We start from the raw sequence: 17,945 nt of genomic DNA on the forward strand, positions 1-17,945 counted from the left end.
ATAAAACTGAACACAGAATCACAACTTGGTTGAAGCTTGGATAACATAAGAGGAGAGTCTGTTTCTTCTGTTTTGATGAAGTAACATGTCTCTTCAAGCAAGAGTGTCCTCATTTAATGAGAAACCACAGTACTGATTCCAGTGACAAGGATGGTTTGTTCTGTTTTGAACAACTGTACCCAGTGATCTGTGGAAGTAATGTATCATCTGTGCAAAGCAAAAACACACATGGAAAGTTTAGAAAGTTTTCTGCTTTGTTTTTAATCAGTATTTGTCATCCAAATTGATTTATTTGCATCTTTTCCTATGTTGTTCTGTAGAATTTACCAAGCAACTTTTAATATATTCAGTAATATCTCCCCAAGATAAATAATTCACTTCTGGTCCCCTAAGGTACTTATATTTAGAATCTGAAAGACTTGATGGCAACAAACTTGTTCAGAGTATTTGGGTTTGCCATGTCATTCCCTGGATTAGACCTAGTGGTGAGAAAGGCTTAAAATCAAGCTCAAAAAAATGTTTTACTGAAATCAAGTTAAGACAAAGTCCATTTCCCTTAAACATAACACACATAAATTAGTTATATAAAAGCCTTCACTTAAAGAATTCTGGTCATCTCATGTGTGGTTAGAAATCATAAAAAATGGAGATTGACAAAAGTTTGTATGTATTCTTTATGTAGTCACAAGTTAGTCAGGGTCACATTTCTTCATTAGACTGCTGATACAGTAAATGTGTTTTACTTGTGCCATAATTGTGGTTTGTTGACTGACTTGTTTTTCTTAATCAAAGTAAATGATTGTTGTTCCCTGTGTCTGCAAATAGGAGTTTATACCTTATATGGCAGACAAATACAATTTTCAGTATGAGCTTGTTCAGTACAAGTGGCCCCGGTGGCTTCACCAGCAGACTGAGAAGCAGCGTATCATCTGGGGTTACAAGATCCTCTTCCTGGATGTGCTGTTCCCACTGGTTGTTGACAAGTTCCTGTTTGTGGATGCAGACCAGGTGAGCTCTCAAAGGCTGGGTTTCAGAAGTGCAAATTAAAGGCATTAGACTTCCTTTTCCTTTTTAAATGATTTTATCTTTCCAATTGTGGAAAGATACACACTTATTTTACATTATTTAGAATATATGAATCTATTTGCAGAACAGCAATGGAGACACAGACATTGAGAACAGACTTATGGACATGGCTGGGCAGGGGGAGGAAGGAGAGGGTGGGATGTATGGAGAGAGTAACATGGAAACATACATTACCATATGTAAAATAGATAGCCAGTGGGAATTTGCTGTATGACTCAGGGAACTCAAACTGGGGCTCGGTAACAACCTGAGAGGGGTGGGATGGGGAGGGAGGTGGGAGGGATGTTCAAGTGGGAGGGGACATGGGTAAACCTATGGCTGATTCATGTTGATGTTTGGTAGAAACCAATGCAGTACTGTAAAGCAATTATCCTTCAATTAAGAAGAAAAAAAGAATATATGGAAAGGTATCACCAGATGTGATCACTTTTAAAATTTGTGTTCAGTGTATCTCCTTTCATCTTTTCTCCTGTGCCTCTTTTATGTAGTTATGATTACATCATTTATGTAGTTTTATATCTTAAATTTAACACATTTAATATACAAACTAAAATTGAAAAATTTGCTGGTTTAACATAACACTACTTGCTGTCATCTCCAGTCATTTGCCCCAAAGCTAGGAGTTATTGATGTGGGTAAGAGAGGGGGTTGGTGCCTGGCCTTTACCATGTGGAATTCTTCAGATAGTCTTCCTGCTATTGGGAATACAGCTGACTTAAGTAAAAGAAACACACAAATTTTAGAGCATACACACTCAAAAAGTGTAAATATATGTCTGCCCTACAGCCTTTACCCTTATCCTGAACTATCTAAAACCTGAGTTTCTCATCTGAGTGGAAGTGATGTAATGTGTGCAGAAGTCATTTGGACAAAAATCATCCTAGTCTTGGGAATTCTGCCTCACCTGGCTAATTTATATCACAAGTGGCTCAACATGAAGCCTGCTTTCCTAGTTCTGCAATCACGTTTCATCCCGAGCACTTACTGTGTGCCAGGCATCATTCTCCATCTGTCCATACACGAGTTCATGTGATCCTCCCAACAAGTCTGTGAGAGCTCCATTTTAGACTGAGAAACTGAGTCACAGAGAGGCCACACAATGTAAATCTGTTTTACTTCTGCTTTTTTTTTTTTTGTATACTTAGAGTACTATGCCCCGAGCAGTAGGCTAATCATCTTATGTGCTAGTGAGGGCAGTCAGCCTAATCAAGAAGAAGCCAGGCTTGAACTGGGTTTGCTGCCTGTGCCACGGATCAGTCCCTGAGCTGTGCCCTCAGTATTTTTAGGAAACTGCTATCTGCATGGGTGTTAGACAAGTGACTGTGATCCTTTCTTCTTCAGATTGTACGAACAGATTTGAAAGAGTTAAGAGATTTCAATTTGGATGGTGCTCCTTATGGTTACACTCCTTTCTGTGACAGCCGCAGAGAGATGGATGGCTACAGGTTCTGGAAGTCAGGGTACTGGGCCAGTCACTTAGCTGGGCGAAAATACCATATCAGGTACTGAGAATGTTACGGTTTGATTTTCATTTCTTTAAAATTAATTTTGCGTATTTAAAATTGTGAGTAGGTAATATGTTAATGTGGTTCAAAAATAAGAACTATAAAAAATATATAGTGAAAAGCAGCCCCATTCTGTCTACTTACTGTGTCTCCTTCTAGAGTTTTTTAATTCTTAGGTAAAAAACTATGACTTCTTTTTTTACACAAAATATATCCTACCTTATTTACGGTTTTGTGCTTTGCTTTTTTAACTTGATGTTTCTAGTAGACCTTACATCAACATGTAGAGAGAGACCTTTTTCCTTTTTGTATCAACATATTATTCCAGTATATGTGTCATTGTGATCTTGCTACTACATACAATGTTATTTGTTGTTGTTGTTTAGTCACTAAGTTGTGTCTGACTCTTGAGACCCCATGGACTGTAGCCCACCAGGCTCCTCTGTCCATGGGATTTCCCAGGCAAGAATACTGGAGTGGGTTGCTATTTCCTTCTCTGGGGGATCTTCCCAACCCAGGGATCGAACCCTCATCTCCTGCATTGGCAGGCAGGTTCTTTACCACTGAGCCACCAGTTAAACACACAATTTTGTATATTTCAAATATACCTATAGAATAAATTCCTAAAACTCCTAGGCTAAACAGTGTATGTATTTGTTGTACATCTGTTGTTTCTGTATATTATCATCTCTGGGAAAAGTGTGATTTGGAGAGTAGGGAAATCTGTGGGAAGCAACATGTATAGAGAGAAATGTTGGGGTGTTGGTGATTTAAGTATTATACTGTATGCCCTTGGTCCGAAGGACCTATAACACTTGGTTGGTTTTTTCCTCTGTAGCGTTTAAGATATAATCAGGATATCTTTGACTGATTATCAATTACTATAGTTTTTATCATCAAACCTGCTGACATTTGCTAGAAACCTTCCTTTGTCAGAGATTATTTCTTTTGGAACATTGACAAAATGAGCTTGTGGTACCAGAATATGGATTTTGTAATCACTTCCTTAGCTATCTTTGAAGTGGTACGTAGTGACTGTGAGCTCTACTGTAAAGCCTCAGCTTACCTTTTCCACGAGAAACCAGAATGTTAGCCTAGTGACCTGTTCCATTAATCAGTGGGGTTACTTTTTCTGCCCTAATCTGTGGTTGTAACAAGTGGATTTTCTCTATCCAGTGCACTGTATGTCGTGGATCTGAAGAAGTTTAGGAAAATAGCAGCTGGTGACAGACTCAGGGGACAGTACCAAGGACTGAGTCAGGATCCTAACAGCCTTTCAAATCTTGATCAAGTAAGTGGCCACTTGTTTTGGTTAACAGTTTTGGTAAGGGCTGTACCGTGTATCAGAAAATGAAGTAGTATTTGCTTCTCATTTCTCTCTGTTGGGATAGTGTTTTGTTTCTTCATGGAAAGGAATTTGTGTTTATTGTGTGTGTGTGTGTGTGTGTGTGTGTGTGTGTGTGATTTTTATTTGCCCTTAAGAGAGAACATAGTGGTAAAAAATGCAGTAGGCCTGATGTTGATTTGGGGAGGGAGATGGAAGGAGGGCGCTGCGATATCTTCTCATTTTGTGCCTGGCTAAGCTGATGAATTTGTTTTTCTGCCTGCTAGACTCAGTTTGTTTCTCTTCTTTAGGAACTAACTATCACAGCACAGGATATAGTATTGTTATTTCTCTTTTTTCTATATCAAAAACCATGGTGTTTTTTTAAGAAGTTTAGCTGAATCACTATTTACTAATGCTAATCATTTTTTAGAGGTGAGATTATAGTTTGTGCTTTAGGTACGTAGTTTCACATACTTTGTTTTGCTTAAGTCTGCTTTAAACATTTTTAAAGTCTGCTTTAAACCTTTACTATGATATTTAGCACCCATAAATAAGAGTGTACAAAACAAAATATACAAATACATATTCATATGCATCAATGAAGTACCACACAGCACACACCCATGTACTGCCACCCAGTTTAGGAAACTCAACATTCTTAGCAACCCAAAAGCCACCCTCTTCTCCAACAGCATCCTAACTTTTGTGGTAATCATTTCATGGCTTTTCTGTGTTGAGTAACTACTTACATATGTATCCTTAAACACGATAGTTTTGCCTGTTTTTTTCCCTGCCTGTCTCAGTGGGATTATACAAGGTGTACTCTTTTGAGTCTAACTTCTTTTGCTTAACATTATGTTAAGGAGATTCATCCATGTTGCTGTATGAAACGGTACTGAGTTTTGTTTATTGTAAATTGAATTGTTTTCCATTGTTGTCTTCCATGGATAATGCTGCTGGGATCAGTTATACATGTCTTGGTTGATGCACATGTACATGTGATTCAGTTGTATAGACAACTACAAGTTGAATAGCTGAACAGTCAGATTGGTGGATCTTTATCTTTATTAGATAATTCCCAACAGTTTCCAAAGTAGTTCTGATTTATACTCCCATCAGCAGTGCAAGGATTCCTGATACTCTGTTTTGAGTAATACTTGTTGTTAATCGACTTGAGTAGATGTGAGCTGGCATCCCATGTGGCTTTCAATTGGAGAGTTTAATCTGTTTATATTTAATGTAGTCATTAGTGAGGTGGGATTTACATCTGCCAATTTCTTGTTTTCTATCGTTTATGTTTCTCAATTCCTGCATTACTATCTTCACTAATAGATGTTTTAATTCCCCTCTTGTTTCTTTCACTGTATACATGGGGATTTTCTGGGGTTTTATTTTTGTTTGTTTGTTCTAGCCCAGTTGCTCTAGTCTGAGAAAGTATTCTTTATGATTTTAGGCATTTAAAATTTGTTGAGCTTTGCTTTTTGATCCAGATATGGTCAATTTTGGTAGACATTTCATCTGGTTTTATACCCTGCAGATGTTAGATGTAATGCTTTTCTTTGTATGTCCATTAGGTGAGGTTTAGTGATAATGTTACTGTTACTGAGTCCAAGCACAGTCTGCTTGCTGCATGACAAGGCAATAAATCGAGAGATGAGGTGTTGAATCAAGGAATAGCAACTTTATTTGAAAAGCTGGGTGTCCGAGATGGTGGACAAGAGTCCTAGAGTACTATCTTATTGGTGTCTGGATGCTAGTTTCTTTTATAAAACAGAGAGAGGCAGGAGGTGAGGAAGTAAAGTGAAGAGGCTGTAAGTCTTGCAAAATATCTCCTGGTTTGGCCAGCCTCAGGGAGGGGATGTGTTAATTTCTTCTTTCCTGCAGCCATTCACAGGTGGACAAGATCAACAGGTTTCTCTAAGCTGAACAAAACCCCTTGAGTTTAACTTTCAGGGTTCTCCGCAGCAGGCCATTATGTATGCTTATTACTATAGAAAGCATCCTTTTAGTGATTTAGAAAGCATCCTCTAGTGATAAGAAAAGCAACACAAAGCAGAATTTAAAGAAACAGATCCAACAGAGTCAGGTTTTGTTCTTTTCTGTTACATTATGTGTGTTTTATCTGTTTTTCTATTAGTTACTGAGACAATTATGTTAAAATCTCTTTCCATAATGTGAAATCTTGTCTTTAGTTTTGTCACATTTTACTTGATGTACTTAGAGATATATTGTTCATTGCCTAAAAAGTTAGAAGTCATATATATTTCTGACAAATTAACTTTTTATTATTTCTATTGATGCTTTTTGGGCAGGGGCTTGAAGTGTGCTTCATCTAATAATAGTATAGCTACACTGGTTTTCCTTTTAGTTAGTGTTTCATGGTATATTTTTTTATCCTTCTGTTTTCAATAGTTCTTAATCCTTGTTTTAGTTCTATTTTCTATAAAGAGCTTATATTGGTTTGTTTTTTCAAATGGTGTGACCACCATTTAATTTGAACATTAGTCCGTTGATAGTAAATGTAATCACCAACAAGTTTGGCTTTTCCACAGTGCCCTTGCTTATGCCATGTGTCCAGTGTTTCTTTTTTTTCCTTAGTCAGTTTCTTTCCAAATGATTGAGAGTTTTTAATATTCTGTTTCCCTCTATTAAACTATACAGTTTTAAATAATTTTTTAATGATTAGCCTAGAGGCAACAGCATGCATTTCTGACATTGCAAAGGCTAATATTAAATAGTGTTTACCCAGCCACTGGACAGGGAAAAACATTAGAACAGTTCTTCTCAAATTTTAGCATAATAAAAAAAAAATCATCTGAAGAACATACTAAAGCATTGATCTTTGGGCTCCCATCCTCCACAGGCTGATTCAGTAGGTATTTGGTTGGACCTGAGAATCTGCATTCTGAGCAAACTCTGTGCTCCAAGTCCACATACTACATTTTGAGTAGCATTGTCTTAGAACTCATTAACTCCATTTATCCATTGTTAAGATCAAGTAATATTTCACTGTATGTATGTACTACATTTTGTTTGGCTATTCATCTGCTGATGGACATTTGGCTTATTTCCATCTTTTGACTGCTGTAAATAATGCCTTTATGAACATTGGTATGCAAGTATCTGTTTGAGTCCCTGCTTTCAGTTCTTATGTGTATATACCCAGAAGGGAAATTATTGGATCATATTGGTTGTTTGTGTCTTTGGACAACAGAACATTTTATTATTAATGTGTCAAACTCAAAAGTTTTCCTAAGAGAAAAGCTTCAAAACATAGAGTACAGTTGGCTAGAAAACACATGGGCTTCATCTACTTGGGATCAAGCCTCAGTTGATAAGGTGGATTTAGAACTTCCTTTAAGCAAAACTTTGACATACAAGAGCCACATTCAATGCTTAATTGGCTTTTAGAAGGCAGTGCTGTTTTTCTTAGAAATGCCCTCAGGAAGGGAAATCTGTTGTTCAGTTGCTAGGTCATGTCCAACTCTCTGTGACCCCGTCAACTACAGCATGCCAGGTTCCCCTGTTCTTCACTATCTCCTGGAGTTTGCTCAAATTCATGTCTGTTGGTGCTATCTAATTATCTCATCCACTACCATCTGCTTCTCCTTTTGCCTTTAAATCTTTCCCAGATCAGGGTCTTTTCTAATGAATTGGCTCTTTGCATCAGGTGGCCAAAGTATTGGAGCTTCAGCTTCAGCATCAGTTCTTCCAATGAATATTCAGGGTTGACTTCCTTTAGGATTGACTGGTTTGATCTCTGTGCTGTCCAAGGGACTCTCAGGAGTCTTTTCAGTTCAGTTCAGTTCAATTCAGTTCAGTTGCTCAGCCATGTCCGACTCTTTGCGACCCCATGAATCGCAACACACCAGGCCTCCCTGTCCATTACCAACTCCCAGAGTTTACTCAAACTCATGTCCAGTCGAGTCAGAGATACCATCCAGCCATCTCATCCTCTATTGTCCCCTTCTTCTCCTGCCCCTAATCCCTCCCAGCATCAGGGTCTTTTCCAGTGAGTCTTTTCCATGAGTCAACTCTTCACATGAGGTGGCCAAAGTATTGGAGAACAGCTTCAGCGTCAGTCCCTCCAGTGAACACCCAGGACTGATCTCCTTTAGGATGGACTGGTTGGATCTCCTTGCAGTCCAAGGGACTCTCAAGAGTCTTCTCTAACACCACAATTCAAAAGCATCAATTTTTTGGCACTCAGCTTTCTTCACAGTCCAACTCTCACATCCATACATGACCACTGGAAAAACCATAGCCTTGACCAGACGGACCTTTGTTGGCAAAGTAATGTCTCTGCTTTTTAATATGCTCTCTAGGTTGGTCATAACTTTCCTTCCAAGGAGTAAGAGTCTTTTAATTTCATGGCTGCAGTCACCATCTGCAGTGATTTTGGAGCCCCCCAAAATAAAGTCTGACACTGTTTCCACTGTTTCCCTATTATTTCCCATGAGGTGATGGGACCAGATGCCATGATCTTAGTTTTCTGAATGTTGAGCTTTAAGCCAACTTTTTCACTCTCCTCTTTCACTTTCATCAAGAGGCTTTTTAGTTCCTCTTCACTTTCTGCCATAAGGGTGGTGTCATCTGTATATCTGAGGTTACTGATATTTCTTCCGGCAATCTTGATTCCAGCTTGTGCTTCTTCCAGCCCAGCGTTTTCATGATATACTCTGCCTATAAGTTAAATAAGCAGGGTGACAATATACAGCCTTGACATTCTCCTTTTCCTATTGGAACCAGTCTGTTGTTCTATGTCCAGTTCTAACTGTTGCTTCCTGGCCTGCATATAGATTTATCAAGAGGCAGATCAGGTGGTCTGGTATTCCCAACTCTTTCAGAATTTTCCACAGTTCATTGTGATCTACACAGTCAAAGGCTTTGGCATAGTCAATAAAGCAGAAATAGCTGTTTTTCTGTAACTCTCTTGCTTTTTCAATGATCCAGCAGATGTTGGCAGTTTGATCTCTGGTTCCTCTGCCTTTTCTAAAACCAGCTTGAACATCTGGAAGTTTACGGTTCATGTATTGCTGAAGTCTGGCTTGGAGAATTTTGAGTATTACTTTACTAGCATGTGAGATGAGTGCAACTGTGTGGTAGTTTGAGCATTCTTTGGCATTGCCTTTCTTTGGGATTGGAATGAAAGCTGACTTTTTCCAGTCCTGTGGACACTGCTGAGTTTTCCAAATTTGCTGGCATATTGAGTGCAGCACTTTCATAGCATCATCTTTCAGGATTTGAAATAGCTCAACTGGAATTCCATCACATCCACTAGCTTTGTTTGTAGTGATGCTTTCTAAGGCCCACTTGACTTCATATTCCAGGATGTCTGGCTCTAGGTGAGTGATCACACCATTGTGATTATCTGGGTCATGAAGATCTTTTTTGTACAGTTCTTCTGTGTATTCTTGCCACCTCTTCTTAATATCTTCTGCTTCTGTTAGGTCCATAGCATTTCTATCCTTTATCGAACCCATTTTTGCATGAAATGTTCCCTTGGTATCTCCAGTTTTCTTGAAGAGATCTCTAGTCTTTCCCATTCTGTTGTTTCCCCTCTATTTCTTTGCATTGATCACTGAGGAAGGCTTTCGTATCTCTCCTTGCTATTCTTGGAACTCTGCATTCAAATGGGAATATCTTTCCCTTTCTCCTTTGCTTTTCACTTCTCTTCTTTTCACAGCTATTTGTAAGGCCACGTCAGACAACCATTTTCCTTTTTGCATTTCTTTTCCATGGGGATGGTCTTGATCCCTGTCTCCTGTCAAATGTCATGAACCTCTGTCCATAGTGTCTTTTACAGTACCACAATTTGAAAGAATCAGTTCTTCAACGCTCAGCCTTATGGTCCAACTCTCACATCCATGCATGACTACTGGAAAAACCATAGCTTTAACTATGTATATGGTTCTTTGTCAGCAAAGCAATGTCTCTGACTTTCAATTTGCTGTCTAGGTTTTTCATAGCTTTCCTTCCAAGGAGAAAGCAGACTATTTGTGAGTTTTAGCCTAAAGTTTTTCAGGTGCTTCTTATGGGTAGGTGTTTTATGGATCATCTAAACTTTGGTTTTTAAAAATGCCATAAATAAATACTGTAGGTGCTTTACAGTTTTTGCTAAGGACTCTTTCTGTTTTAAAATTTTGTGATTGGCATGTGATATGTAATGAGCAGCTAATTTGCTGTTCATTTATTGAAATTTCCCCTAGCACTTTATTTCTAAATATTCTGCTTTGTATTTTATTGAAGCATAGTTGATTTACAATGTTGTGTTAATTTCTGCTATACAGCAAAGTGATTCAGATATAATATAAGTTCTTATTCATGTTTTTCCATTATGTTTTATCACAGGATATTGAATATAGTTCCCTGTGCTCTATAGTAGGACCTTGTTGTTTATTCCTTGAAAACTTCAGATTCTTGTGTTTTATCTTCTCTACTGAATAGGATTTGCCCAATAACATGATCCATCAGGTGCCAATTAAATCACTCCCTCAAGAATGGCTTTGGTGTGAAACGTGGTGTGATGATGCCTCTAAGAAAAGGGCAAAAACAATTGATTTGGTAAGTTGTCTGTGGCTGTTTCTGCATTCAGTCCAGTCTGATGTATAACTAGATAATTTGGTCTTTCTCTGTAATTGTGTAATTCAGGGGTTGCAGGACTTCTTACAGTAACCTCAGCAGGAAGGCAAATCCTCTATTGTCTGATGGGGCTGTTTTCACTGTTTAGAATCCGTGAGGTTACCCTTTGTCTTCCAGATCACTCTGTACCTTGTAGTTTTTCCAAATGGACTTTCTCTTTCTGCCTTCCAGTAGCGCTCCACGACTTCTTTGCAGAAGCTTTGTGCAGCCCCTACCACATTGCTTCTCATATCATTGTTCCTTTTGTCCAGTTAGGACCTATAACCCAAGAATAGAAACACCTCTGAATGCTATATAATATACCCTTCCTTTAACTTGGCTGAAGTGTGTTATTTTGAATTTCACAGTGTAATAATCCAATGACCAAAGAGCCCAAGCTGGAGGCTGCTGTTCGAATTGTCCCAGAGTGGCAGGACTATGATCAGGAGATCAAACAGCTACAGCACCGCTTTCAGGAGGAGAAGGAAATGGGAGTGCTGTATGGAGACAAGACAGCAAAGGAGGCAAGACGAGAAGGTATGTATAGGTCTTTGGCTTTAGGTAGGTACTTCTTGGCCTGTCTGATTTCTGTTGCAGAAACAGAATCTTCTCAGAACAAGAAGAATCAGTTATTCAGTCTTCCATTGTGACATCTGGTAGTCTGTATTTTTCACTTTGTTTATTCAGTTGGGCTTCTAGACAGTATTTATTAATGTAATTGCTGCCTTTTTTTCTTTTTCTTTCTCCCATCCTTCTTCCTCCCTCCCTCCCTTCCTTCTTTTGTTTTCTTTCTTTTTTTTTGAAGAAAGAGTGCTTTGTGATTATTATTGTTTAGGTTTATGAGTTTTGTGATACATGACATACACTGGTTTCTCTACTATGTGTACATTTTGAGTGGTAGCCAGTCCAAAAAAATTGTTAGAATACAAAAAGTGACTTTATATAAACCTTTAATAAGCTTCACTCTGGATTTTAATTTATTCAGCTCAAAACTAATTCTAAAAAAGCAATTATAGAAATGGATCTTGAGTGATTCACCTAAACATCCTGAAGACTATACCATGATATTAAAATCACAGCTGAAATGTTGGATATTCACCATAAAAATAATTAAATTCATCAGTAAAACCTAAGGATTTTCATAAATAAATGGGTAAAGAATGTAGACATACTGTTTAAATAAGACAAAAGCACAAATAATAAATGAATTTGAAGAAACGGTAATCAAATTAAAGGACTCTAGCATTACTATTACTACAGAGAAAAGTGTGTACATATTGGTAATGCCGGGTTTCTCTGGTGGCTCAGACAGTAAAAAAATCTGCCTGCAATGTAGGAGACCCAGGTTTGATCCCTGGTTCAGGAAGATAACTTGGAGAAGGGAATGGCTACCCACTCCACCGTTCTTGCCTGGAGAATTCAAGGGACAGAGGAACCTGGCAGGCTGCAGACCATAGGGGCACAAAGAGTTGGACATGACTGAGCAACTAACACTTTAACCTTTGGTGATTATGCCATTTATTGGGGAAGATGGTGGTGAAACTCTTCTGGGTGAATCTTGTTGAAGCTTTGTGCTTAGAAAAATCCTTGTTAAAAGGCAGTAAATCAGTCATCAGGATTCATTAAAATTTTATATCCTCAACAATTCCTCTCTTGAGAATTTACCTTGGAAGAAATAATTGAATACAATAAAGAAGTTATATACATGGAGAAATTTATTTTACTATTTTTTTTTAAGGCATTGTAAAATAGTTTAAACACCCAAGACTAGAAAATGGTAAATTACACTGCTACAGAGGAAAATTTATACATTATTAAGTGAAAAAAGAAGAATCCTGACTAAATATATGTGCATTTTTACTAGAAGTAAATATTGTACTTGTGAAAACAATTTAGAGGGAGTAGGGGTATACAGTTAGTTTCAGTGTTCTTGAAAATAAATATGTCTTTTTTGTTTTTGCTTTCAAAATATGACACAAATACACTAAACCAAAGCTCCTAAAAATTAAAAAAAGAGAGATATGGTGAAGGTGGAGCACAAATAATAGCTTTCAATAGCAGAAAATGCCCAGAATAACAATAACAGAAAATGTCTGTACTGTATAACTTGACAGGGATCCATTTTTTCTCCACTTGCTCTCCTTTTCCATAGGACCTCAGACCCATGAGGAATTATGATCTCCAGAGGAGGATAGGAAATCACACCATTTGAAAAACACTTTTTCTATTAAATGCTAGTTTTTTCCAATCTGTCTATACAACTGCTGATGAACCGACTGGGCAGGAGTGCTGCCCTTTCATCCTGACTCCCGCGGGCTGGCAGCTCTGGATCTCTGGGGTTAAGGCTCGCTACTAGATTCCAACCTCAGAGGAAGACAAGGAACTGATCTCTGGGGGACTCTATGAAGAGCAGGCCTCTCACCAGAAGAGAAGATGGCAAAAGCAACTGGAAGAAGAACAAGCCCACATGTGCTGCAGTGTCACACGAGGCCACTAACCGGAGCCGCCGTGTCCTTCCTTACCTCAGTCCGCGGGGAGGCGCAGCGGAGCTCCGTCTGCAGCCGGGGCCACCCGTCCGGGCGGATAGTGGATGGGGCGGCGGCGGCTGCCCGAGCATCACCGTGTTTGCGCCGGTGGGCTCTGTGCCCTTCCCCAGCATCAGGTTCATTGCTAAATTGAAACCCAACGAACAATCATGTGTCTTCAGGCTAAGCTCGGGGCAAATTAATTTGGGGAGAGGATGGGGGTGGATTGGGGTGAGGGTCGGGAAAATAGCAGCAGTAGGAGGGCTCTGGAGTGTTGGGGGTGGGGTCATGAGGAAAACCAGAAATTGGCCGTTCTGTTTTATAAACTGTCAGAACCATTGTGACTAATATGAAATGAAGACATTATAATTATTCTGCACCCAGCCCCAGTGAACTTTTTAAGTAATTGTTTTGTAAGCAATTTTTGTATTTGCAAGTCTCTGCTTTCTCTTCCCACTTTCTTAAAAGAAGTCTGTTATTTCCTTACTGGATACAGCCATAGTAAGCCCCTCTCGTGATCCACCTTGAGGGGCTCAGAACTCCCTCAGCAAGGTCACCACGTCATTTACCCGCTGCTTCTCTGCAGCACTTTTGTCTCTCAGACCCAGGGGAAGTCGGCTTTGTCTTTTCTCTCCAAAAGACTCCCAGATCTGAGACCAGGAGAAATTTTGATTGTGTAATTCATGTTTTTCTATACACTGGTCTGTAGTTCTTTTAGTTTAAGCTGGCAGACGTTGCCAGCGTTCCCCCCGTTCTGACTCCACAGAGTTGCTTCTTGAAGCAAGTTGGACTCATGAGTCATGGCTTTTTGTGTCTTTAGCAACCCAGAACAGCCCTTCCCTAGCAGCCTGTCCTGCTGGGTGGGCAGCGCTGGGAGGCGCCCAGAGGAGTCTTCCGGTTGTCTGAGACTGCGGGTCCTGCTCCCCATCTCCCCAGGCTGCAGGCTACAGCAGCAGAGCAGTCCATGGACTGTGCCTCCTTCCAGTGTCTTAGGACAAATATCGAGTAATTAATTTTTTCCATATTCATATGCAGGCATTAGTTCAGGAGTCTGTAAGTCTGAAGGAGCTTTTGAGTTTGCTTTTGTAAAAACTGGGGAGGAGAGACTTGTAGATAAATTGATCCAAGACTAAAAAGGTCCCCTAGAGTTGTTGTTGACAAAGGTGGCAATGTGATCTCTCCCTCCCCACCCCCCCCACCCCCAACACCGCTCCTCTACTAGTAGTAGCAGCTAAAGGGATAGAATCAATGAGGATGAAAGGTATTTGCTCAGCTTCGTCTGAGGTTTAATTAAGCCTTCAGAGAAGCTGCTGCCGCCACCACTTGTGTCTATAAACCATGGGCACAGTTGTGCTTTTTCCCAGTTTATTTTCTGGGATATTGAGCAGGAAATAACTAAAGTCACTGGGATATGCCTTCTAAATGCTGGTTCCCTTGGGACATGGAACAGGGCACCTTTCCACATCTTTTTGCCTGGTCTCTCATGCGTATTCTGTATGAGGAAGGTACAGTGTGAAATCTATTCTCTGTGCAGTGTGTATTTTCATTGCCCCTTACCACCCTGGATTTAAGTCTTATTGATAGTTGAATCTAAATATGCAAGACCCAGCTTGCTTCTGAGATGGCCTCAGACCCTCCTCCTCATGCCAGGAATTCTTGGTTCATGTGGCATAAGATCTTCCAAAACGAATCTCCAGCAACCTAGGAAATGATGCTGCCACTAAAATTTGGTCTTGGTCAGCTTTGTCTGCTGTTTCTACTGTATGAAAGCAAATTGTGACTGAAAAGATTGGTAGATTTTTTTCCTAAGAAACATGAATTGATTTCACTGAAAAGTCGAAGCTTCTGGAAACTGTTCACAGGGTGTTGTTTTTAACCATCATGTATATGTAATGAATTTTTTTCTTTCATCATGCCATAATAGAAAACTTGTCTTAATCAGTGCCAGAGTGATACGAAATAGCGTGACATGTCAGAATGAAATGCAACAGCGTGACTTCTGATGTTCTGTGAACAGTGATATTTGATTGAGGTCAAAATGTGTGTAACACAATCTGCTGTTGGGGCATGCCTGTGTTTTGTTTTAAAATGGTCCTCTATCTATAGCACATTGAGAATGATGGTATGTTAGTTTTCCATACAATTGATAAAGCGTGGAATCTCTCTCAATGGCATTTCAGAGTGCACACACATCTGGTAAGCCCATGTATTTTGTGAACTCAGCTCTCTGGGGAAAGCAAAGGTTTTATAAACATTAAGAAGCAGTTCTAAGAATGGAGCTTAGTTTCTTCTGCTGTCCTCACGACTTCCTATTATGAACCTTCTTAAGATTCTGATAGAATAAACAATGATTATCTGGTTGCAGAGTCCTTGATGGCTAGGGACAACAGTGCAGTTTCCAGAAGAGACTGGGAGGAAGGAAAATCTATTTCCTTTGGCTGGGAATTACATCATACTGACACTGTGACATGGAGCCAGCCAGACACCACCCTCACAACAAGAACGATTCCTCTTCCCCCACACCTGCCTCGTCAGTAAATTTAGGTACTTGAAAGCAGTTTTTTTCCCCCTACAATTGTCATGAATGGTTAAAAGAAGTGATTCAATGCAAGAGTTCCAAGGGAACATCTAGTGTGTTTTTCTGAATAAAATGATGTTAGTACTGTTGTATCAAATTTCATGGAAATATTAAAATTTTGGTAAAGATATGTAATGGAAAATTTCTCTTGGTAACAACAAGTGGAGGGTGCATTGTGTGCAAAGTTATTTAAATATATATTCCTTTGTGTAATTTTAATAATTAGTTTTTTAAATATTTGATTTTATGGGGACATTTTTGTGGGTTAATCAACTTGAATATTGCTGTTAAGTATCTAGTCTGGTGGGATAAGCTTTTTAATTTAAATTCCTATTTTCTCAGTCTTGATATAGTGAGGAAAGATCTTTAACCTGACAGAGTTCACCAAATGTAGACATCATTAACTCAGGTTGTCATTGCTGTTTCAGAGTATCTGGAAAATACCAGTTCCTCTTTCATTATTTGGTCTTTGATCTCTCAATCTAATGCAGAAACGACTTTTGGGTGGCAATGAGTCAGTGCACTGACTGGAGGATCTCTCCCTGTCAGGGTGTTATGAGTGTTGACAATTTTTTAAAAACAAATCAGGAAATCAGCTTCAGAGGTAGTCCAGAAGTAAGGCCATCCCCTGAGCCTTTTCCAGTGACCTCACAGCACAGAGGCCAAATGTGGCAGGTTTAAGTAGGACATGAATTAGGGTATGAAGCAGAGCCTTCATCCCACCTGTAATTTATCCATCGCCTTACTTGTCACCTTTTAGATTTCCTCAGAGAAATGGGTATACTTCCTCTTTAAAATGAAAATAGCAAAATACATTAACCTAAGGTCAACAATTTGAGACAAGGATATCAAGTACCATGTTTTCCAATCACTTGGTTTTGGTAATAATGTAAACATGGAAAAACAAAAATATTAGAATTTTTAAAGAAACTATGTACTTTAAAAAAACCCTTTGTAACTCTTCTATTTTATTGTAATCATGTTCTATGAAATGCACCGTAGGTTTGGGTGCTGCCCCTTGCTTTGGAGCAAGCACTGGGGCACTAAATGTCTGCAGAGCCCTCTGCACCTAAAATGAATTGAGAATGAATTTCTGGTACTGTAATGAAAATAAGGTCAACACAATAAACTTTTCCTTTTCTTCTTTAAAACCCCCTGGTCTGTCATTCAGTTTTTCTGTCTAGGAAGAGTAGATGGTTAGAGCTCGAAGTTCCACCCCTTCATCTGACACAAGCAACAGGCCTGGACAGGAGGAAGAACTTTCCCTGAACATCTTGTCTAGTGAGGAGCTGGGTCCAGGTGCAGCTGATTCTTTAGGTTATCAGGAGAGCATTTAGGCCTTTTCTAGGTCCCCAACTTCGGGGAACTGCCTCAGGCAGGATCTGGCGGGCAAGCTGCCCCAGAAGCACTAACCATAACAGGTAGGATGTCAGGGGCTTTGTTCATTTTGGAAATTCTCAGAACTACTCTGGGGCTGGATTTAAAGTTGAAGATACAGTTCCCACTATTCAGGTGCTCACTGGGCACTGCACACTGGTGTAACGAGAGCTGTTGCAGAGGTGGAGGCTGGGGAGGGGGCCCTTGTGACTGTGAGAACACAGCAAACAGCACCTAAGACGGAGGAGGGATTTGGTGGCCAGGAAAATCCCCTACAGGGAGATGGTCCTTAAACTGAAGCTTGGGGAACCAGCAGCGGTATCCATGTAGAAGGAGGAAGATGGGGATACAGGGAGGAGTGAGAGCTGGTATCATCTCATTTAGGGAGTCTACGTGCGAACCTCTGTGGCTGGTGTCATGGTCAGAAGAGTGGTGCTGGAGCGGCGATCTGGGTTGCTCTGGGGCCATCAGAAATCCCCTGAGGGGTTTTAAACTGGGTGCCAACATGAAATCACATTTTGCTTGTAAAAAATATTACTAATGTATATAGCATGTGAAGGTACAAGTACACAAACATATACCTTGGTAGATTTTCAAAGGGGGAAAATCCCAGAAAGGAGGAAGCCACAGAGATTTGAATTTGCCTTACAGGTGTCTGGTACTGGGGGGAAAACATTTGTCATTTGTGTCCCACCAGGTAAAAGAGCCTGATGTTGGGAAGGATTAAAGGCAGGAGGAAAAGGAATGACAAAGGATGTGATGGTTGGATGGCATCACTGGCTCAATGGACATGAATTTCAGCAAACTCTGGGAAATAGTGAAGGACGGGGAAGCCTGGCATGCTACAGTCCATGGAATCACAAATCCTAAAAATTGATGCTGTGGAAGTGCTGCACTCAATATGCCAGCAAATTTGGAAAACTCAG

At 39.7% G+C, this 17,945-nt stretch overlaps 1 protein-coding gene across 3 annotated transcripts in view; it reads left to right on the top strand.

The window, feature by feature from the left end:
- The window catches only part of UGGT1 (UDP-glucose glycoprotein glucosyltransferase 1), a 120,805-nt gene extending 104,012 nt beyond the window's left edge, over nucleotides 1–16,793 (top strand). For all 3 annotated transcript variants that reach the window (XM_070463940.1, XM_070463941.1, XM_070463942.1), the window contains 6 exons: nucleotides 826–1,008; nucleotides 2,428–2,588; nucleotides 3,768–3,882; nucleotides 10,366–10,482; nucleotides 10,908–11,076; nucleotides 12,692–16,793. In XM_070463940.1, the coding sequence (XP_070320041.1) occupies nucleotides 826–1,008; nucleotides 2,428–2,588; nucleotides 3,768–3,882; nucleotides 10,366–10,482; nucleotides 10,908–11,076; nucleotides 12,692–12,717 (771 nt within the window). In that variant the 3' untranslated portion in view covers nucleotides 12,718–16,793. The remainder of the gene's footprint in view (nucleotides 1–825; nucleotides 1,009–2,427; nucleotides 2,589–3,767; nucleotides 3,883–10,365; nucleotides 10,483–10,907; nucleotides 11,077–12,691) is intronic.
- Nucleotides 16,794–17,945: the final 1,152 nt, after the last annotated feature.

Source organism: Odocoileus virginianus, unplaced genomic scaffold (assembly GCF_023699985.2).
Source record: "Odocoileus virginianus isolate 20LAN1187 ecotype Illinois unplaced genomic scaffold, Ovbor_1.2 Unplaced_Contig_10, whole genome shotgun sequence".
Lineage (NCBI taxonomy): Eukaryota > Metazoa > Chordata > Mammalia > Artiodactyla > Cervidae > Odocoileus > Odocoileus virginianus.